The following is a 24041-nucleotide window of genomic DNA, read 5'->3' on the forward strand; positions in this document are numbered from 1 at the left end:
CCAGCCTGCAGCAGCCCATGCGCTCCTGGCACAGCCGTGCATGCTCCGAGCACCATCTCGTGGGAAGAGGCTGCTGCCGCAAGCACAGACCTGCCCGGCTCTGTTGAAACTTGGGCTGAACTTTTTGCAGGGGGATAGAGCACTGGGAGCAGTGAGCCATTAATCCTGCTGCTTATTTGTCACACAGCCTCTTAATGCCACCATGCTGACCTGACAAACACATCTGGAAACTGGATGTAAACATCCACAGCACACGTGAGTTTTTAGATGACAAATTCCTATCTTTGGTATCACTGTAAATCTAATTTAAAACACTGGTGGAACTGAAAAGTACATTGCTGAAAGGTCTCCTGTGGTTTCAGAGATTTAATCAGGAAACTCACACAGATTTTAGCAAGAGCAGAAACAAGCCCACTTGGTGCATGTCTGAATTAATACAATCTCTCTCTCTCCTTAACAGTTTTATACAAAGAAACACAATAGCTTGCGTTTGAGTGGGCGAAATCCCTTCTGAAATCCTTGCAGCGGCTGTCAGAGAGGATTTCTGTAGCCTACGCAATGTAGTACAGGAGGGAGGAGCACAGTACTACAGCAATACTATAACTCCATGTCCAGAGACTGAAACTGTTCTCCAGAAGGTTCTGCTAGGGTGGTGAGGACCTCAGATCAGCCTTCTCAGGGGAAAAAGTCTATTAGAAAAGGAAGCAAACCTGAAAGCATTTGCAGAGGGATCTCTCCCTAAAACAGTGATGTTGGAGAAATGGAGCATCGCCTCCTGGTGTTTCCCACCTGGCCAGGTACAAGGGTATGTACCTGGCCCAAAATGAACCATTTGCACCACTACACAAGTCATTTAAAGCTGCAAGGCAGTGGGCCCTGCAAGCCGCACATCTTTGAGCATGAATTGCAAAAAAGGAGATGCACGGGGACCCGCAACATCCCACCAGCCAGAAACATGGTCCTGTGTGATTTCGATGCTTTGGGGGACACTTCCTCTGTGCTGCCAAGCTGAGACCTCCTGGTGTGCTCGGATACAAGGGGGGCACTAGCTCCGCTCAGCTGTGCCACTCTGCCCCAGCACCAGCCTGGTGGCCACATTCAGGCATGTGGGATGCAGCCAACCAAAGGGTTAAAGGCTTTGAAATGTAGCTTCAGTGAATGATCTGCATTCCTGAAATGCCAGAGAAGCTGGAAAAGGCAGCTGGCACCCCTCCCTGTAGCCCTGGCCAAGCAGCAAGGCCTTAATATGGCAGAGAGATGCCTTTGCAGCCCCCAACAAGCTGGAGGATGGGAGTCTCAGGACAGTACCCATGCAGGCTCCTCTGCATCCCCCCCAAGCTGAAGGGTTGGCGGGCTCGCAGGCAAAACAAAGCCAAAGCATCACCTTCCTCCCATGTTCTCCAGTCAGTGCAAAAAAGGATAAATCTCTGAGCCACTTCAAGCTGTTTTTAAAAACTTACGCAGACAAAACAGCCCCTTGTGCAGGACACTTGTTCCACTTCATGAAACCCATCACATGCCGCTGCCATGGTGATTGATATCAGCATGGAACAGCAAATATGCACAGCGGATAACATCCCCCACCCCGGTCCCTGGGGGTCTCTGTGCTGAAGGGGTATCAGTGCTGCAACATGAGCATAGTCTGGCTCACACTTCATAAGCAAAGCCCAAAATACTTTTCTCTTTGACATGTCTCAATGTCAGTCAGCAGCATCTCCTTTCCTGGGCTCCCTGGGTATGGGCTCTTGCTGGGGACATGGTATTTTCCAAAGACAAATATCACATTGTAAAATGTGCTGATAAGCAGCCCGTGTTAAAAATTACTTCAGAGACATCCACCTTATGAAAACACCAATGATCTGAAGTTTTCTGTGGGGACAGTACAACTGCAGACCCTTCCTGCCTCTTCTCATCCACCAGACATAAGTGCCCAAGTGCTGTCAAATTGAGGGATCTTCCTCTCCTTTCCCCTCCACCATCCACAAATATCTCCTGTGAATGTTTGGTCTTTCCAGTCCAAATGCATGTCATTCCAAGCTTTCATTTCAGAGCAAAGAAGACAAGATGACAAGTGTTATTTAAATACATGGCAATGAGTGTAAAATGTGTGTTCATCCTACTCGGCCCTGCTAGGCTTTGAGATGAGTTACTGCAATACACGATGTGTGTTTTGGAGAAAGTAATCCTGAAAGTTGAACATAAAGAATTACACCTTCTAGAAAAAGGAAAGTAAGCATGTCATTCAAATAAGAATTAATTTATGCCTGCCTTCCAGTTGCAAATTACTTACTCAAATGCAGATCCAGCTTAAACAGCACAGTATCCCTTACAGGCTCTCTCGACTATCTGTGTTCACTGAATTACATTTGTCAGAGAGAGTGGGTGGGGGACAAACAGAACACAGACACAACACAACACAGAGGTTTCATTGCACAAGAGTTAATAACTGAGTTTGAGAGCAGTATTCCCCCAGACCCCCAAAGCTCCTCTGCATTTCAAGACGTGACTTACTAAAGATCATGTGGACTGGTGACACTGAGTCCTCACCACACAGGAGGCAAAAGAGATGAAAAAGGGGAGAAAGGAAAGAAAAGTTTTGCCCCCCCACACCCCTGACAAGAACCCAGCTCTTACCTCCAGCTGGTTTTCATGGGTCAGTAAAGGTGGGTGCAGTGGTGAAGCCAACATTTTACCCTCTGGCCCTGCTAATTTCTGGTTTAGTGAGACAACCTCAGTGTCACATCAGCAGTAGAAGCAGTGGGGGCCAAAAGGCTTGAAAAGCTGTTTCCAGCCCACTCATCCTGCCCTGAAGTCAGGGTGTAACTCCTGGATGTACCCACAAGCCTCCATGAAGAGGTGACAACTTCTTTCCCGGATAGTTTCCTCTCTAAAGACAGATTGTCCAGAGAGATATTTGGTCAGTCACATCTCATCCCAGAGATGGGCTGGGTGTGGGGTGCAGGTCCACCCCAGCTGTTCTCTTCCATATGGGGTGCAAGTCTCCACCGTCCCATGACCATATACAGAGATCTGTTACATGGGAGTGCAAGTGGCAGGAGAGACGTGGGCTGTATGGCTCTTAGGTGCCTTCCTGGCTTTGTTTGCTTGCTTGCTTGCAGAGAGTCCTTGCAGTCACTGCAGAGCTCATGATACCGCAGTCAATTTACACCACCAGTAGCTCCAAACAAGCTGCTTCAAAGGCAACCAGGAGGATCCAACGCTCTCAGTGGGGAGTGTTCTCACCTAAATAAAAGGAACCATTTTCTGCTGGATTTCCAAATATCAACACCTTGAAGCCTCTGAGAGCCTCCTCAGATCCTGCTGTCTCAGTTCCCTGCCAAGAGAATTGTTGCCTCTTCCCAGTTGCCCCACACAAAGCTCTACAGCCAGTGAGTGTGCTGCAGATGATGGCTTGGTCATAAATGTGAGGTCTCAGGTAATCAACTGGCTCTGGGAGATGGGACTTCAGAAGGAACAGCAAAAACTGTAATATTCATAGCAAAACAGTGAGAGTTTATAGACAGCCTGAAGTCTCTCTCTATTCTTATTTCAGTTCAAGACAAATAGATTATGGAAAAATTTGCTAAACCTGAGACCAAGCAGCAGGATTAATAGAGGAAGATTCATGATCTTAATTTCTGAAATACTCTGGAAACAATCATGGCCACTAAATAACCCTCTGAATTTGCCTACTATCCTTTCATTATAGCTTATACTTGCTACAAAGCTGTGTTTTATGGGCTTGAAAAGTTATACAGCCCCCTCTTTGGGGACTCCATCGTATCAGATATTTTGCAACACTGCCAGAAATAACCAAACCCTTCACGAACTAAAGGGTTATTGCTGGCACGGAATTTCCTTTGTTCCAATTACAGAATCTCATTTTTCTGTCTTGCTTCCAATTGTGCTTTTGTTGTTTATGATTTATATGATTAAAACAAACCATGGTATGTTGGCAACAGCAGGGAAATCTGAGACTTCTAACTTGAAGAAGAGAATCTGGCAAGGTGCTAAAAATATATTAATTTTGAATTGGTACAAAGAAAAGAGTTATGCTGGTGATTTAGATTAATGTGTGCATTTGTCTTGAGAAATTTAGAAATGGCAGTATCTAACAGTAATGCTTAATGTGCTTAGAAGTTTTGCAGTGGGCAGATGTTGCTGTCATTCTATTCAGAACAGCTGGAAAAGAATATACTCATGTAAGCAAATTATTAAACTCTGAGAATCTAGATTTTAATAGGCTTTTAGTATTAAATGCTGCAAAACCCTGATACTATATATGAAGTTCAAATCACCTTTGAGATTCCAATGCTGAGCTCCCATAGAAACTGAGGGGAGTTTGACATCTCAACACCTACTCGACTTAATCTGAATTACTCAGTCAGTACTTCGGTGATAAGAACTGACCTCTGTTTTTTCTCGACTTTGGATGGAAATAAGGATAAGAGAGGATGGGGCATGAAGACAGAGGAAAGGAGGAGCAGCACAGAAACCCTCACTTAGGCAGGTTTAAGCTGTTGTACACCCACCCTGCCTACATGTCTGTCTCAGGGAAGTGCCTGGAACTGAGCCCAGGAAAGCTGCAAAGAGGCACACAGGGATGTACAGAGACAGAGGAAGATCCAGCAGGTCTGGTCCCCAGCTACCACAAACACCCCAAGCACTGTGACCCCTCAACAAGTTCTTTTTAAGTGGTGGAATGTGCCACTCGTGGCTTTTGCTATGAACCTTTGTGGCGTCCCATAAAAGCACAGTGTGTTTTTGCACACTCTGAGACGTGTGAAAAGCAGGAATGTGTTGCCTTTTCTTTTTTCTTCCCACTTCAGCTTATGTTCTTCAACCATGCAAAAGCACAGCAAAAGACATGATGCACTGTTCTGCATTACAGAAAAATCAACCTTTCTTGTGTGGTTTCCACTGTTATTTCAGCAGTTATTTCAAGGCACCATGTCCTAAATCCACAATAGGGATGACAATCAAACTATTAACCCACAGATCAAACCTCAGGAAGGAGGATGAATTCTTGCCATTAGATGGTCCAACATGGAAAAGCAAATGATTACAAAGAATCAGAAAGTAAGACTCAGTAAAAAAAAAGAGGGGTTAAAAGCAGGATAAAATACCCTAGCCAGCTGCATTGCACTGGAGCCCCGAACATGCCACCTTCAGTCAGGGCAGAGGGGCTTAAGAGCAAGGAGGAAACAGAGGATGGTGCAAGGCTCAAATTGGGAAGTGAGACCCAGTGGAAATATGTTGAGCACATCCAGTCCATGGGGAGGAGGGACACTCTCACTCCCTGTGGATAACAAAGCACTGGGATAAACAGGACAGAGTAAATACTGAGCCCGAAAAACCACAGGAGAAGGATTGCAGAGTGCAGAAGGGACTGTTTGCATTAAATAACAGGATGCACATTGTTGGTATATCAAGTACTTGAGTCCAGTGGCAAGGGCTGTTTAGTTGCTATTCCAGGTTTGACTTAACGTGTTATAGGAAAAGGACTTAGAATAACTAACAGATTTTGTCATGACAGGGAGGTCTGGAAATGGGTAAGTCAGTAGGGCTCTTTTCTAACTTAATGAACACTCAGGTATTACATTAGAAATGCAAGAGGTAAATAGCCACAATCCCTACAAGAACACAGTCAAATCCTAGACATGCTCATACAGATGGTCACACTGACCTCACAGACACAACAGTACTCGAACAGTTTTATCCATTGCCCACACACAGCACCAGACATGGAAACACATGGAAGCATAGAATCTACCGAAGCATCGCTCTGCCCAGGTCTTCACCTGATCAGCAGATTCAGCAGGAGCTTTCTAGTTTATCCAGGAGCCCAGGGATTGCTTATGCCCTGCTGCATTGTCCCTCCAACAGATACCAGGGTTGAAGTCACTCATGAGGGCCAGGGCTTGTGAATGGGAGGCTGCTTGTGTCTGTCTATAAAGGGCCTCATCCACCCAGTCTTCCAGGTCACATGGCCTGAAGCAGAGCTAGACTGCAACATCACCTGTCTCTGCTTTCCCTTTAACCCTGACCCAAAAGCTCTTGGTCAGATCCTCATCTATCCCCAGGTAGAACTCCAGGCACTCCAGCTGGTCACTGACATAGGCACCCCATCCTTGTCTCCACTGCTTGTCCTTTCAAAGAGGACCATCCTTCCATGCTGAAACTCCAGCCACAGGAACCATCCCACCATGTCTCCACCATCCTTCTTTCTGGCAGCCACCACATATGTGGGACAAGTACCAGGACAGCATCCTGAAATTAATACCAGATATTCAAACCACACCAAATTTCTTGCAAAAAGTGGCAAGATGGAGTCTGATGACCAGCAAACACACACCAGCCCAGCAGGAGCATAGAATTGCTCCAGTACATAATGCACATTCTCAGAGCAACTTGAGTAAGAGCTGCTACACCATGAACAGCTGCTTGGCTCCCTCTTGGGGAAAACACTGAAATAAAGGAACTAGCAGCTTGGGGTACTTAAATACCCTTACCTTAAATGCTCCTGATTTTCAGGAATCCTCCCAGACACTCTGAAAGAGATGCCAAGCTGGGAAGTCCAACCACATGAAGCAGCCTGTGTAGAGATCATTTTAACTACATGGGTCCTGGGAGAAGAGAACCCTTGACCATTATCTTAGCTCAGCTTTATTTAGCTGAGGTCTCCCCACTCACAGCAAAAATCTCTAGTATCTGCCTTCAAGGGAACTGTCACTAATATTTTATAGGAGCTCAGAGGTGGCGACAGAGGGGGCAAGGAGAGGAGTGCAAAAGCACATGTTCTTCAAGCACAGTAGAGGATTTAATCCTTAACTCAAGAGCCAGGGGCTGAAATCTTGGTGCCCCCTTCATTCACACAGACTTTATCCTCTCCCTGCCTTGCCCCCCTGCATGCCATGGCATCTGTGTGACCTGCTATATGGTGCCACCACCACCACAACATTGCAGCAGGGACCCGGGGTACATCTCTGCCTATGACAGCCCCCTGGTATTCTCAGCAGAAAGCTGAAGGTCGTCTATCACCTGAAGTCATGTTTAATCTGCAGATAGCTTTCAACTTACATTTGCAGGAAGGATCTGGACTCAGCACTCTTCCATTGCTACCACTTCAACCAGCTGTGGCATCAGCAGGACCTGGACCAGGGCCACTGGCTGTGACCCCAGTGAACTGTCATAAGCTAACACCTCACCCTCAGTACCCCTCTCCAGAGCTGCAGTGTTTATAGCCCTGCTTTAAAAGTTTTAATTATCTATCAGTGAGACAATATTGAAATAATATTTTTCTTCCCAATTGAACTTCTCAGTTAGGCACGGAAACTCAAGATTCTCCAGAAATAAGTGCCAATAGAGGACACATTTTTCCTTAGGCAACATAAGTACATTTTACTAAGCGGGTGATCTTAGATGTTGAGTCATTTTTTTTCAAAATAGAGTTTGATGCTATTTTGGTCTATTCAGTGTTTCAGGTCAGTATTGCAAGTACAGGCTAATTATCACGTGAAGTTACTGATCAAGAAGTCATAATTAATATCTCAACATTTCACCACTTCATGATTTTACTTCTATTTCTTCCCTTATGCAAACTACTTAATAGCAAAGGATGCTTTGCAAAGTAGGGTGATTAGAGGAGATTTATGTAATTATAAAAAACATTTCCAAGTTCTACTTCCACATTATTTAACATTCCCAAGAGGCATTTTTTGCAAGAAAAATCTCCATTTCTATTAACACTTCCTTCTTCTTTATGGTATGAATCCTGCATGTACCTGTCTCTGTTAACCTCAATTACGACCAGTATATCCTCCAAAAGGGCAAGTGGGGCAGGGCAAAGTAGCCACAGCACAAGCTGGACCTTAGTGGGAATGGCTCCATCCAGAGATGACAGCCAAGACTTGGTGGTGGGAACGTGGTCAGATGACAGCAGTGGCACCACCAGAGTTCAGTAGTTTCCACTTCCTCCAGCTGAGAGCCATAGCAAGGAGAAATTCAACACGGGAGTCTTCCTTGACTCTCCCTGGATGGGGCAGGGGATGCCAACCACAGTGTCCTGCTACCACTGCATGAAGCCTGGCTGGAGACATCCCCACCCCATGCAATGCTTGGGGGCAATGCCCTTACTGCTGCTCCAGAAGAGCCATCCCTAGACTGTGGTGCACTCTCCCATGGGAACAGGGCTGTGTCAAGCTGCTTCTGTGTTCCTGTCTCTGGCCCACCCTGACCAAATCCCATCACGGATGCAGGGTTTTCACTAAGTAGGAAACTCAGTGGAGGTGACAACCACTTCTATCTGTGCAGATCTTGCACATCGATCTGAGCTGCAGCACAGCTGGACGCCTGCTCTGCACAAGGTCCTTACGGGAGCAAGTTGTCCTGGTCACAGACTGCTCCTGTGCTGGTTAACAAAAGATAAACAGTACTGGGGAGAGGGAGGGCAAGAGATGTGATTCACCTCTCCACGACTTCTTGTCCATTCCAGCAAAGGGTGTCATTCTGGACAGCAGAGCTGTGGTTGCAGATGTACTCCGGCAAGGTGCTGTAAAAACTGCTATGGGACTTCAGCTTTGCAATCAGTTCCCTGAAAGAAAGGGAGGGAAAAGGGTGCTCAGCTAAAAGGAGAATACAAGGTTGGTGCATTTCAACCAGTGAAGGTAGTCACACAAACACAACATTAAAGCAGCTAGGTGGAAAAAAAGCATGAAGCATCAGTTTTATTTCTGACCCCAAGTAGTTTTTTGTGGTTTTCCTTGATGTTATTCAGTCAAAGGCTGAACCCATGTTTCCCAGGGCAAAACTGCTGGTGATGCGGAGGGATGTAGGGGCAGCAGAACCTCAGCCCAACCATGCACAAGGCAAAAGCCAGACAGAGTCTCTGCACTCTCACAGCACCTAAGGAAAGGTGCCACTGGCTCAGGCCATGCATCTGTGGGGTACATCTGAGCAGCAAGGGCTTAGGCTGTAGCATCCCCTCTGCTTTGCAGAAGGCAACAGAGGCCCTTCAGGGGTTTTGTCTGGCTGACATTGGCCATCCAGCATTGCTTGCAAGGGCAGGTGGCATTTTTGGTAGTAGACCAGAGCTGACACTCTCAGCACAGATTTGTACACATGGGTAAGGCTGTGTTTGATGTTGCACTCTCAAAAGTACACAATTTCAAGGGATGCACTGGGCTGTCACAGTCCGCATTCAAAGGGGCAGGTTACACTCACCAAAATGGCTCTGTCGCAGGAAGGCAGGAGGAGCTGCAGGAGATGCAGGAGCAGTGCTTTCACCACACAGAGGGATTGTGAATCAGGCTGCATCCCAACCCTGTGCCCTCCCTTCCCAGCAACAAGGATCTCCAGCTGGTCACCTGCAGCAGTGGTCCAGAGGTACCAGGATACAGGCTGACCGTGGGATCTCTGATGTTGCCAGAGAGGTGACAGAGGCTCTGGGAGTGGGATGTGACATCCCCCCAGCCCAGGTCTGATCCCTCAGGGACATTCAGCAGCTGTCACCAGGGAATAGTGAGAGCACCAAAAGAAAGGTAATATGAATAGCAGGGACTTTAGACAGTAAGACTTGGCCTCACAGTCGTCTTGTTTTGTATCAGCACATTTCCCCCTATGGCAAGGGGTTATTTCTCAGCCTCCTTGCTCCCTGGGAGGGATGATGAGGAATTAGCACCTGGAGCAAGGAGCACTCTGAGGGGCATTCCCCAGGTGCTGTAGAGGGGGTTGTCCATCCCTGCCAGCTGTGGGGAGCTGCCCTGCAATCTTAGGCAGTTTGGTGTGCAGGGGGGTGCCCAGCTCCCTCCATCCCTCCTTGCTTTGGGTTTCCATGGGGTTCCCTCTCCAGAACCCGCGACAGCCAGCTGGGGGCAGGCGATACAAGGAGAAGGCAGCCTGTGCTGTATGCTGCCTTTTCCTGCGGAGGAGCCTGTTCCTGCCGTGGTGGGGCTGACACAGCCCTCGCAGGGAGAGCCGCAGCCTGTGGATAAAGAGGGTCACTCAAGTCCTGCCTCTGACCACCACAGCACGTGCTGCCCAGGCATCGCATGCATCGACCTGTCTGTCGCTGCCATGCAAATGAACAAGGGTTTGTCTGATGAGTCAAGGCCCCTCCAAAGGGTGGGAATTCAGCCCACAGCCCCCTGCACAAATCAGAGTTATGCTTCAGGCAGTCACCTCCTGTGTGAACCACCTCCTACATCTATCTCCTCCACTAGCCTAACAGTGGGGCAGAAGTCCAACCAACACCATCTGGAAAGCCAAAATGAGGAGACCTGGATCATCAGTTATGGCAAACCCCAATGAGGACAAGCCTCACTGCCCATGGCACTCAGCTCCTTACATCCTAGGCATTGCCTTGCTCCTCTTCCACAAACCCCAGTAGAGCTGGGGGGAACAGGCAGAAGGAAACTTTCCTGGGGAGCAGAGCTCCCAGCAGGGCAGGGAGGGGTAGGGAAAGGAGGAACTCCTCCGTATCTGCAGGTATGAACCCATGTAATTCATCTCAGCAGATTTCATTAGACTTCAAAGTCTTCAAAGGACATCTCTGTCAGAGTCTGGGCTCTGTAACCTCCAACATGTTGAGACAACGGAGGAATGCAAGCCCTGGTGCTGCATCTCATGGGAACCGTATCAAGAATGTGGCCCTGTTAGTCTTCAGAGAGAAATCCACTCGACTTAGTCTACCTCCAGTTTTAAAAATTGCAAAGCTTGCTTGTTTCTCTTCCGCAGGGATTTTTCTTTATTCCAGACAGAAGTAAAGGCACTGCGTATCTCTGGGTGCGCTTTCAGATCCAGAGGGGAGATGCTGCTCCCTGACACATCAGTGTGAGCCCACTTTACAGCTTCTACTTACATGGGGAAGGAAGCACGGGGTGCAGAGCCAGCAGTGGAGGCACCTGCTTCCTTTGAAAATACTCAGTAAAAGGCTGTTAACATCTCTGAACTACCATAAAACACTACACAAAAAGCATGAAATGCATTCCCCTTACCTACACACAGTGTAACATACAACAATTCAGGCTGGAGTGACCATTTCTATCTATAACTACACTTGTGAGTATTTCAGGCACTATAGCAGTGCCCAAGAAATCCAGACAAGGCATTTGGTGTATTAACCTGGGTGCACTAGGTGAGAAAACCCATGTAGACACCTCACTGCACTTCAGAGTCCGCCACAGAGCAGCTCTGATGATCAGAGCCAAAACCAGGTTTATGGGTAAGGGAAATAAGCAGCTTTTGCATCTGCTTCCACAGGGCCATTCCATATGGTGGCTGCTCCCGCAGCCCATCCAGCGGGCACCACACTCAGCCTGAGCATTCTCACCTCCTCCTGCTCGACAAAGTTTCTTCTTGCTCAATGTCAGTTACTTTCAGGACTTTCTTGTCAATGAAAAGGTCTTCTGGATAATTAGCTGATCGAATCTGCCTCTGCTGAGCATGGCCACATAACCGGCTTATCTGGAAAACACAAACAGCAGTGTGAGGAAGTGTTAGGACTGCAGGAAAACAGCTGAGATGCACACTGGCACCTGCACATGAGCTGCTATCGTCCTGTCATCCCCATCTTGCTTGCTCATATCGCAGCAAGCACCTGAAAGCAAACTGCTGTCCTAAGGATACAACCTGGCTTTTGTAAAATATCTGCCCCCTGGGAAGGAATGCAGGAAGCTTCAGGCAAAATGTCAGGGCTCCTGTGGCTATCAAAACCCCTGAGCTGCAGGTGTGACAGGCAAATCTTCCTGTGTCAGGCTAAACTTAGGCTGACAGGAGGGGGCTTGAGATGTTCCCTGTTCCTTCCTTCCTGAATGCCCCAGCATCTCAAGGCTCTACACTCTACCTCTCTAGTCAAACTTTTAGGAAACACCTCCCCTCTGAAGGAAAATCCCAAGACCCTGGTTCTGCATCTTGAGGCAGCTCAGCACCTGCACAGAGTGCACTGCAGATCCCCAGGGATGAGCATCATATACATCACTACTAATTAAAAAACCCAGGGCATAAAATACAGCAAGCATTGGGGCCACAGCCCAGTCATATCATGGGAGGCCCTGATGAACAGGGCTCTGCTAATGGCACAAATTAGCTCATTAGCTAATGATGATTTGGGAACTGGCTGCAGCAGCAAGGGAAGGAATCCAAAGCACCTCGTTAAAGCTCTCTCGCATGGCCGCTGTCCCAAGACTCACCCAGCAGCAGCCACTGCTGCAGTCCCTGCTGTAGATGGGTTTGCCACCATTTCCTTCTCTGGGAGACTACCAAGGGACATCTGTCCCCCTTTGGCAGCACTGCCACTGTAAAAGTCTCCTTTTGATCCACCCTGCAGGACTCATCCATGCTGGGTTGTGAAAGGAGCTTGGCTGATTGCTGGGACCATGAAGGCACCTCAGTTAACACCACCCTGACCGCCTCTGAGCCTCATCCCACCACCCACTCCAGGCTTGGGACCAACCACATACCCATGAAATGCCCATTCGTTGCAGCACCTCATTTATCTCCATGCCACACCAAATCAAGGCAATCAGCTAAATTCCCAGTTAGCTGCACACCAGAGGTTAAAAACACACCCTCTGCCCAAAGCTACAAGCATCTGATGTGTAAAGAGAAGAGATTAATTCTGTTTTATTACATTACATTTGGGTGGGCAAATAAATTAGTAATGTCACCTGTGTCATTATCAAGAGCAGCACAGTTTGTTTGCACAGGCTGCCATACAACAAAGAGTAAAATAGAAACCTTCTGGGAGCTGGGCACTGCAGTTTCTGGTTCACAGCACAGTGGGAAGACATGCTGCCACCAATCCTTCTGCACCTGCAGTTTCCTCTGCCAAAGCAGTTCCTCCTGCAGCTGCCAGGGGAGCAGTTTCTGCAGCAGCTTACCTGGTTTTCCTCTTCTGTCCTCCTTTGGCTGTGTCTCCTCTCTGCCTTGCCAAAACCGAGTTTTGCAGAAGAATGTGTCAGCTCTACTGCCCTCCCTAAATCACTTGGCAGGCTTCAAAAACAGAGGGAGGAAGGGATTCAGAAAATGGACCACATTTTGGGCTGTTTTCTTTGCCTTTTAGGCTTTCCTTTAGCACTCATCCCTCTCATAACGTTTACAGGTAGTCCCCTGATGCAAACAAACAGGAATAGGAACAAATCACAGTGGGAGACCTGGAGAATGGCATTTGGGATCTGAGACCACCCCCAGCGCAGAATGGGTCCAGATGTCCCATTCTCTCTCTATACTGGCTGGTGCCACTGTCCCTGCAAAGGGCAGACCAGCAGGAGAGCACCAGGATGCTGAGGGGTCTGTGGGCTTTTCCTCTGCCCAAGTCAGAGGTGAGACCTGCCATGAAACCTCCTCCAGGGAAACACAAGATACACAAAAGATCCAGGACACTGGGTATAGAGGAAGCAATGCCACAAAGCAGCATCACTGTATCCACGCTCTGCATGGACACCTAAAGTGCAGGAGAGAAGTGGGGAAAGGTCGGATATTTTAAGCTGCCTTTTGTGATTACTCCCTTTGATTCTCCCCGGGTCTGTGAAAATTCCCCCATTCCCTTTCCAAAGCCCAGCTTTCAGCTGGCAAAACCTATCAAACCCTGAGGGAAGATCAAGTCCAGGATCAAGGCTTTTTCCCAAGGATGCAGAGAGGTGCTGAATGGGAGGGGAGGGTCAGAGCGACAGCGCAAACAATGGCACCATCTGAGAGCGTGCTTCAAACGGCAAAGGGGCCCGGCAAACTGAGGCTGCTTCATCTCCCACCCAGCACTGGAGGGAGCTCAGCCCCTCTGCTACCAAGTCCTGCACAGGTGCCGCGGCTCAGCTGCATCCTCACAGTCGCACACAGCATCTGGGTACCACAGGCTCCAAGATTCATAGAATCTGTAAGGCTGGAAAAGACCTCTACAGTCATTGAGTTCAACCCGTTGATCATCAAGTCAACTCATTGATCACTGAGTCCAGCCATCCCTTCTGTGAGGGATGAAACCATGAACAGGACTGTGTTAGCTGTGACATGGGACAGCAGATGTAATCTTTATGGATAGAAGGATGCACTGCTCAAACTTTCCACCAAGTTTTTACTTATTTATTTATTCCAGCACCAACTAACCTTTTCAGGAAAAAACCCCAACCCTGCAGCCCATATTGTGAAGTCACAGTGAAATGGTTGTCACCTTTTAGTCAAACAAAAACCCAACTGAGATTTGAACTTAAAATAAAGTGAGCGAAAGTAGAAGGAACAGATTGCCTGCTCATTTGCAGGGGTGGCATTGTGTATACTTTTTTGGGGGAGGGAAGGATTTCACAAACCATCTGCCAAAGTCTGCTGGGCCACAAGCAGTCCTAGGACAACAGCTTAGAAATTCTATTTCAATCTTTCCCTCTTTTTGAGTCTGCACTGCAGGCTCAGGAGCGCATGAACACAGCTTCCCAGTCTCTTCCTAACCACTGCCATTTTAAAGCCAACTCCAAAAAGTAAAGAAAAATGCTACTGTAGGGCAGTCAGAGAAGGGACAGACACAAGCTCAGACCTTGAGGAGAAACAAGTGTGATGCTTCAGCTCTCTAGGTATTGCTTGCTCTGACAGGAGCAAGGACAGTCAGCTCCCCAGCACGGTGGTGTCTCTACAAGAGGGAGAGCAAAAGGAAGGGAGCTTCTCTAACCCAGGTGCCAAACTTGTATCAAGCAACAGTGTTTAATATGTGGTTTCCTCCCACCACACAAATATAAACGTGAAATTCAAAGCAAATCAACAGAGCAGAACCACTGGATCTTCTCCTCGGGCTCCCCACGCTACCAGGTGGATTGTAAATATACACCAGTCCTTATCTTAACTGTAGTCAGTGCAAGAGCTGTGCCTTAATTCAGAATAGGCTGAAGTTTGACACATCAAGCCACAAAAAAATGACTAAGTAAATCAAATCCCAATGTGTTTTTTAGGCAACAGGAGTTACACCTTGTTTTTAAAAGAATCTGCCAGGCCACCAAAAAACTGCTGCAAGGGGACACCAGGCAAGAAAAACCATCCCAAAACCCAGAGTTTTTACAAACCCCCAAAGACACCAACACTGTAACAGCCAAAGCAAAATTTCCCTGCCCCAGCTCATTAACAAACTCACTCATTACCCAATTTAATTACCCTCCTCCATGAGAGTGTGACCCAGTCTATGAGGGGAACACTGCCTTCTGACGACCACTACTCCTCGCTCCATTTCTTTATTCCAGGCACAGGGAAATACCACACCCAGCTAGGGCAGAGCTCCTCGGGCACTGCCTAAGGCCGGCAGTCCCCATGCCCGATGGGAAGCAGCTGGCTCCCAACACCCGGGAGCTGCACGCCGTGTAATGGCTCCGCTTTAGAGGGAACATTGATTTGAGAGGAGCACAGGGACAAGGCTAATGGAGTAGCACTATCAGCCCACTTTAACGCTTCTCCATTAATTTAAGATAAGAGGTGCCTGAGGACTGCAGGGAACCTGCGGCTGTGTGGGAACAATGCACTACAAGCAGCCAGGGACCAGATCCACCACCACGGCTGCTTCCAGCTGTGTTGATTGCATGGGTGTAAAGCACAGCACTGATCCACGTGGGTACCTGCCAGTCCACGGAAACTGCGATGGCTGGGGTTAATTATCAAAGTAATAGTGACCACAGTACCATGTTCTGTGCAAAGCATCACAGCCTCTGTGCAGCTGATGGAGGGCACCTCCAGCCTGGCTATGGCAGGATGGCATCGCTGACGCCTCTGAGGCTCCTGATGAACCCATTCTGCTGCCAAGGCACGAGGCAGTGTAGCCACACAGGGCAAAAACATCTTACCTTCCACATCAGCAAGGAAATGCAGGGATAAAAGGATTGGAAGGCAGCACACTGTGATCCTCAGTGCCAACCTGAGCTTTGCTTTTAAGAGTAAGAACATTTTAAAGGTAATTTTCTAGATGATTTAGAAAAAAAAAAAATCCACCAAAAAAAAGGAGCTAATCAACTTCTCCTTGGACAAGAAGAGAGTGCATTAGACACTGCTGGATACCTGCTGCTGCCACTTCTCATTCAGCCCAGGAGCACCACTCTGCTCTAAAGGAGAGTTCGCTCTATTTGACCTTCGCTTAAACTTTACATGGAGTTTCCATTTGCCTTCCCTATGAACTCTTCTTCTTATAGATTCATTCTCCAGGAAGACACAGTATTTTTTTCCCTCAAGGGGATGGCCTCATTTTTGAAGATTTCCTCCTGAAATCTCCTTTGCTCTCTGGAGTTCACATAAGTCATTTTATACCTATTCGTGAGTTTTCTCTGGGAGAAGCCACACATTAAACTGAAAAGAGACTAACTATTATCATTGATTTGAACACAGCTTCTGAAAGGATGATTTGCTACAGTATGCACAGAACATCAGGAGACCACAGACATGCTGTCTTTGGAGGAACCAACTGGTGCCCACTAAACCCCGAGCATCCTTCAGTGATGGAACCCAGTTTGACCAGTGAGGCTGAAAGCCTCAGTAAAGCAGCTGCTTGAATTGGTGCTTCTTCCCCCAATTCTTTTTAACAACCTGCTCCACTACACATCACAAGTGTTATTAGCATTATAAAGATCGCATTTGTGCCCCGTTTATCTTCAAAGTCACCATAAAAGTGAACCTGAAGTCTATTACTCAAGCACCGCTACAGAATTCCGCTTAATTAAATTCTAAAGGGCTTAAACCAAAAATATACATTGGGATGATGTGGGATAGAACATAAACTTTTTAATAGTAGTAACCAAGCACATTTACCATTTCTACAGGTGTAATAAAAATGCTAATATATGTTAATGTTTAGTCTGTGGTTAATGTTTTGTCTTGTTAATTTCCCCAGGGCTTTTATTACTGATTTAAATCTGCCACACTGCCCCAGTGATCGCATCGCCTTCCACAAAATGGCACCACCCACGATCTCAAATGAACACTGATTAACAGGAGTGGAGAAACATTTGGCAAGGACAAACACTCTTATTACATGCTTCTAATCATTATATACATTTTGTCAGGAAGATGGGAAAGAGACAATTCGCAGCTCCCTCACTCCACTCACAGCAGAAAAATGTGATTATGGGCATAAAAGTGAATTTACAAGCCTTTATTTTAGGAAGCACATCATTATTAGCTAAGTAATGATTGTTCTTCCGGTTCCAGGCACTCAAGCAGAAAGAACAAACTGAGTATGGTAACACAGATGTCTTCTATGAACGCTGCAACAAAATTCTTCATTAATGGAGTACTAAATGTTATTAATCAGCTCTATAGTATTACAGTCTCCATTATTTAGACTGCAAGGATTACATAAGAGACAGCTTCCTAACTCCGTCACGCAGAGACAGGAATTGCAGGAAGTGACCTACTCTCCATGCTGAGGAGAACGTTTAATAATGCATCACCCTTAAATAATGCAATGCTATAATGTGTAAAATGCACACAAACACTAATGCTTAAAATAACAGAGTGCCTGTCACACCAGTGCCTGCAGTGACGCCCAATACATGCTGCAAACATGTGCTACAAATGCTCAGGGACCCCTGCAGCCACCAGACCAGGTTGTGCTGAAGGCCATCACCACCTGGTTTGAAGACTAGGTCCTTCAAATTGCTACAGAACCACAGAGGGATTAAGGAACCATTTTTCAAAGCAAATATAACTTAATTTTTCGTAGAATGGTTTGGGTTGGAAGGGACCTTAAAGATCATCTGGTTCTAAATCCAAATTCCCATCCCTCATATAGAAGATCACAAAATACTTTACAGAGGGTCAGCATCACAGCAGAAACACAGAGCCCAGAGAGGACCAATAGGACTGGTTCTCAGGGCAAGGAGCAGGATGTGAACCACACAAAGCCATGTGTATCGATGTGACAGAGTTGACACAGGAGCTGGCAGGTCTGACACATGGGGTGGTTACATCATCACTCTAACCCAGAGACTGCATAACGACAAGAGTGCACCAGCGCAGCAGAGCAGTGGGGAGCACAGGGGAGTTTTTATGGGTTTCAATCCTTGATGCCAATTGCTGAAGCTGGATGATTTCCACCTGCACTTCCCTCTGCTACATCAGGGCTCACATGCCTTAAATTGGAAAGAGACAACCACTGCAGCTCCAATCATTGCTCCCATTAGGACATGCCACCCTGTCCCCAGGAGGGTGTGATGGCCAATGTACCATACATATGCTGCAGCACACAAGGCACCTCCACACAGTGTCCCACCATGTCCTGACCCTTGTGCTGACCCAGCCTCTCCCAGCACAGGATGCCCGTTCTCTCAAAGGAGCTGTGACCTCGGCTTGAGTCAAGCCCTTTCAAACCAACATAAAATAATGCAAACAAGATGTTTCTTCTTTCTTGCATCCCCAGCATGGAGTGTTTAATCCACCAAAGAAAGCAGCTTTGTGTTTCAGTGAAAGCCTGTTTATTGTTATTTATAGGTAGAGAGGAAGTCAGACTAAATGATCACAGTTGTTCCTTCTGCCTTTATAATCCAAGACATGTAATTAAAGCACAACTTCTCAAGTCAGCCTTTCCCTCCAGCATTTTGTTAATTCCATATATAACACAAAATTTGGTATTTTGGTTCAGATGGTTGGACCTCGGCAGCAAACCACAGGCCGGCAGCTGAAGCCCCAGCCAGGGCTCAGACCCAACCCAGCCAACCAACTGGGAGAGTCAAGAAAAAAACATTTGCTTAATTTTTGGCACACACTTAAGCAGTTTTCCCAAGTGGAGACGTTTCCTGGAGCAGGGCCCTGTAGCATACTAATGCACCATTATGGTTTTAATTAGATCTGCACAATCTGATATTTCTTAGACAACCAAACTAAGACTTTATACTTGGAAGGAGAAGTCCTGGAAGGTTACAGCAGAGCAACACTTCCAACAGAGGGAAGATGTGGAAGCAAAATCCAGAGAAAACCAGAGCATGTTAGACTGACCAAAGCCAGGTTCAGGAGCAGAACATGGCAGTACCCAGAGTTCATCTCCTGGTGAAGCCCCAAGCCCCCAGCATGCTTCATGGCTAATGAGGTGGCACAGCAGAGGTGGAGGACATGGCTGCTCCTGAGCCCAGGCTGCTGCTCTGCCTTTGGGACTGATTCCCCAAGGAGGCTGAAGATGCTCCAAACTCAAACAGCTGATTTCAACATTAGCACTGATTCATCTAACCTGACAGAAAATTTGAACTCAAGGTAGCAAAGCCCATTTCTGCTAAGGATGCTAAATACAGTTTAATGATACAACTGCATTCTGTGCATGGTCTAACACTTACACAATTGCTACTATGGGTCCCTAGAGGACCCTCCTATTGCAGGCAATTAAATCTACCCTATCCAAACAGACTGAGAAACAAGGAATTGGCTTGAGGGATCACCAGTTTTTACCAAGAACTTAAGAAAACCCTCACTGGGCAAAGCCGGGCAGCATGACAGCTCCAGGCAATTGCCATGCGCTTGTTATTTTCCTTCCACAGGTTAATCGGTTTCCCTGGCAGATTTCTGTGGGTTTTAATACTGCACCATGTTTGTGCCTACGGCACTACAGAAAGGAACAATCTGAGAGAAATAAATTCCTAGCAACTTAATTTAGAGCTGCCATCAGTCTGGAACACAAGCTAGAATCAGAGCCTGTAACAGGGTATTTAACAGCAGCTGTGTCAGCTAGGTTGCAAATGTGGTCAATACCTACCAGTCTCTCTTCCCCCCTGCAGCCATGAGCCCAGATTCAATTATTCTTTCAGAAATACTTCATTAAATAATTAAAAAGTTACTGCATTACTTTCCCCCTTTTTTTTCCTTTAAACCAGACCGATTCAATTTTGGAAGTATAAAGCCATTCTAATGTGTCAGCTAGCAATTACCTACTGTACACTGTTTATTCTTTAATATAATCTTCGAGTAGAAGGGCAGTATTCTCAGAAACGCAGCATTAACTTGATCCTCAATGACTTTATTATGACTCTTTTCTAATTACTGCTCATAAAATCTCAGGGAAGAAAAATTTACTGATGATATCCCATCTCCTTAATTAGTTCTCTCTCTTTCAGCAATCCAATAGCAAGTGTAATATTTATTTAAAATAGAGTGCACAGGGTTTACCGCTAAGTCTGCTATAACTGGTGATATCAAAATAAGCAGGTAAAAGGCAATGCCTGTTTTGCAGCCTGCACAGACCATGCTCACAGGTACCCACAACTTTTCAGATTTATATTTCAATAAATGCTCATACTGAAACCATCCCACCACTAAGTACTTTTTGCTATGAAATGCCCTTCTTCCTTCCTATGGTGAATGGAAACCCTTCCTACCCCATAGGGTTTGGTACTCACCATTCCTCCCCCCTCATCAGCCCTTACAAAGGACCATCACCCTACTTATTTTAATCTTCAAATAGGAATAATCCCTCCAGCAGCAACTTTTTTCTCCCTCAATCCACCTTTCTCTTTCCAAACACCAGTGTTTTCTAAGACAACAAGGCTGGAGGCACCAAAACACTCCAAATAATTTCAACAGTTAAGTTGCTGAATTTCTTCAGCAGAAAAATTACAAGCATTTGTTTTCCAGCAAAGCTCAGAGCAATCTCACTCATTATCCAGCTCCTGGCAAGAGGCTTTCCTCATGGCCATGCCATGGACCTCCCCAGTCAAAGCCTAAAAGAGAAGTATAATAATTATCATTAAGGGAAAATAGTAAAAATATCTCCATGCACCAGTGATTAGCTGCTGGCAGAATTAATCCATTCAAGGCCAACAAAAGGCATGGGAAGGCCCTGTGTTCTTTTTGCCATTGCTTTTTTTTACTTCATTGGTTAATTTTTTTCTTAGTTTTGACGCTACCAGATCCATAGCAATTTTTTCTCCATGACAGTCAGGCCTAACCTAATCCAATTAAGGGTCAGCACCAAGATAATATACCCAAAACATGGCAAACAAGGTAAAAAGGCTCCCATTAGATTTTTGCTCGATAAAGGAATTACATTTTTCCCAAAGACAAAATAAGGCTTATTGAAAAGGTAAATCATTCTTTTCTATAAAGATATAAATATCTGCAGGGCTTTTTTGAAACTTTGTTGTAAGACATCTTGTTTTTACATGTACTGTGGTTAGAACAATTGAGTTACAGAATGACTTACAACATTAGATTAGTTTCTGCCTGATTGAGAATATCTTTATAATGGAAATCAGTGTGCACTTTTAACCTTGTTACAATGCTATATGTCTGATTAACGTATTAAAGGGACTCATTCAATAATAGGCTGTTTGCAGACAGGAATTAAATTAATTTGACTTTATCACAACACCTTTATTAACGGCATCAAACGGAGGACTAGTATTTGATTATGAGAAGTGAATTCCTATAAATTGACATACAACAATTCCAAAATGAGGTAGGAGAATCACTAGATGGAACAAAAAGTGACTAAACACTTGTAATGCATTTTGGTTTGCTGTCATTACTTTCCACTTGCCATGCAAGCTGTAAGCTGGGCATTTCCCCAACTCTCAGAAAAGATAAACATCTTGCACCAAAATCTACAGGTGGCAAGTTCTTAAATTTCCTTCTGGCCCTAAACAATGGGAATTGCATGAAGCAAGGCTCAGAGATGACCTTCCTGGATGTTTTTTAGCATCTGCTGGGCAAACCCTTTTGGGCCCATCTCCACTGAGCTCATGGTGCCATTCTGCTCATCAGCATCACCCTCCTGCAGCTCCTACTGCCCTCAAGTGCCCTTCCCTCCATGGCTTTTGGCTGTCCCTCAGGGAGGAGACAGAGGATGGATGACTTAAATATCAGCACAGGCAGTTGGGTGTCTACAGAAATATCCACACTCTGGCTCTCTGGAGAGCAGCAGCATGAGGTTTATTTGTACAGCGATACAGATCAATATGTGCAATCCAGGAGTTAATAAGCTTAAGAAACTCATAATTTAGAGCACATCAGTCACCCTCAAGTTATCCTCAGTAACCACCCGGCTCTCTGGGTGGTTTTCTCCAGGTCACTGGCTCAGAGCATCATTTCTACCTTTGCCAATAGCATGGAAGAGAATTGGGTGTGAAAATTGCTTAGGTTAGAAAGATACACCTGCATAAGGAATTGTAAAATTTGCCAACACCTGTGTTGCTTTTTCTTTTCTTTTTCTTTTTAAACAAAAATAACTCTGCCCAAGTAGCTGTAGGCTATCAGCACAGCTTTCTGCAGCCAGCCTGCTCTTACTTAAACAAATCTTTGGAAAAATAATGCAGTTAGCAGCAAACTTCACCTACTGAAAGCAGGTTCCGTGCCCTCAGGGGCTCATTAGTGGGGCAACACAACAGGTAGGGATGGAAAAGGCCACCAGTTCTTTTTGCAGTAGCCTGGCAATGAGGGATGCATTGATGCAGCAGATGGATGAAAAATCTGCCTCGTTTGTTGGAATTTTTTTCCCAGAAAAATGTATTAAGCATCTTTCATGCCTGGTACCTCAAAGCCACTTTAAAATAAGATGTAAAAATGATATAATTCACAGCACCACACACAGGCAGAGAATTCAAAATGAAGCAAACCACTCATTGCAACCCAGTCCTTCATCCTCTCCAGCACAAAACAAAACACTTCTGCTTCGCCCGGGCAGCTCTGGGCACTATTTCTGCTTTGCAGAGGGTCGCTTTTAAGTTTCTGGTTTGTTCTTGGCTCATTCATCAGCATTGCTAATGGGAGAGATAGTTCTGGTTTTAAGGCAGCAACACTCACGGGGGTTACTGTCACTGGAAGTAAACTCAGCGCTGTTAAGATGAAGGATGCCCGGTGAATGACCCCGGATGGAGGTCTGAGTGGAAACTGCAGTCACGGATAATGAGGCCAAAAAGAGGGTTTAGCGTAAAAAGCATAGAGAGATGGATATTGGTGAGCACAACTCTGGTGTTGCAAAGCTGCGGGTCTAAGCAAGGATAAAAATCTTCAGGAAAGGAAATGGGCCAGAATGTATTTTGCTAATAAAGCATCTGTGTTAATAGGGGTTGCAGGAGGCTGCAGCAATCTGGGCAGCAAGCGAGGGAGCCATGTCTGTGGGGCTGGTGCTCAGGGGTTTAATCTCTCTGGTCAACGAAAGATGTGTGAGCAGTTTTAGCAGAGAATTCCAGAGGCAACTCCAGCATTCCACAGTAAGTGTACAGGGCAATGGCACGTCTGGAGGCAGTGAGTTAAATAAGAATAAAGGCAGTTCATGCCATGCATATCACTTCTCTGCAGGCTACTCAGAAGCCAGGGGGGTCAGCCCACACCTAAAAGTCTCCTGTTTCTATCATACACCAGCTTCTAGCATCTTTCAGGTAAACCAAATCTAAATCTCAGCAAAGATCCAGAGCATGAGGCTGGTTTAACTCTGAAGGAAGTTCAGCTGTAAAGCTCATTTGCAAATACAGCCCCAGTGAAAGGGCTGTGCCCCAACCCTCCCCTTTCAGAGAGGCAGCTCCTCCCTGGCCAGCACATCTCCCACCGTTTTTGATGAAGAAGAAGCCTCAAGATGTCCAGAGGGAACTTGCTGATGCTGTGATCTTTGGTTCAGACTGAAACTCGGTTTTTTTCTGCTTAAATCCAATCTACTTCAAGACCTCACATTATGTCCTTGACCATTACAATTTATTACAAAATCAGACAGCTTGAAATTTCAAAGCTTGAAGCTCAGAGGTAAAGGAACAGGCATCCCATACATCCCCTGCTGCAATGCTTTGGATGATATGACCACCAGTTCCCTCCTCTCTGACATCTCAAAGCATCCCAGGTCCTGCTGTCCAAGACAGCTGTGATGGGAGACAGGAAAAAGAAAAGATATGAGAAAAAAAATAAGCTGTTCTGTGCAGTGAAGAAAGCTGCAAAACATTGCAAAGCTGTGTAACCTCATTTCCAACTGTTAAGACTGTATCCTGCCCTACTAACTCTGGGAGTTCTTTGTACTATGTACTTTGTACATCCACTGATGACAGGGCATCCCAGAACCAAGTATCTTTTTAAACACTTAGGAGCCAGTTGCAAAACAACAAATTAAGTTCTCCACTAAA

At 46.1% G+C, this 24041-nt stretch overlaps 1 protein-coding gene across 4 annotated transcripts in view; it reads right to left on the reverse strand.

The window, feature by feature from the left end:
* The window catches only part of GPC4 (glypican 4), a 233409-nt gene that overhangs the window by 132387 nt on the left and 76981 nt on the right, over positions 1-24041 (reverse strand). For all 4 annotated transcript variants that reach the window (XM_039572288.1, XM_039572289.1, XM_019287753.2 and 1 more), the window contains 2 exons: positions 11330-11463; positions 8468-8593 (listed from right to left, as the gene is read on the reverse strand). In XM_039572288.1, the coding sequence (XP_039428222.1) occupies positions 8468-8593; positions 11330-11463 (260 nt within the window). The remainder of the gene's footprint in view (positions 1-8467; positions 8594-11329; positions 11464-24041) is intronic.

The sequence above is a fragment of the Corvus cornix genome, chromosome 4A (assembly GCF_000738735.6).
Source record: "Corvus cornix cornix isolate S_Up_H32 chromosome 4A, ASM73873v5, whole genome shotgun sequence".
Lineage (NCBI taxonomy): Eukaryota > Metazoa > Chordata > Aves > Passeriformes > Corvidae > Corvus > Corvus cornix.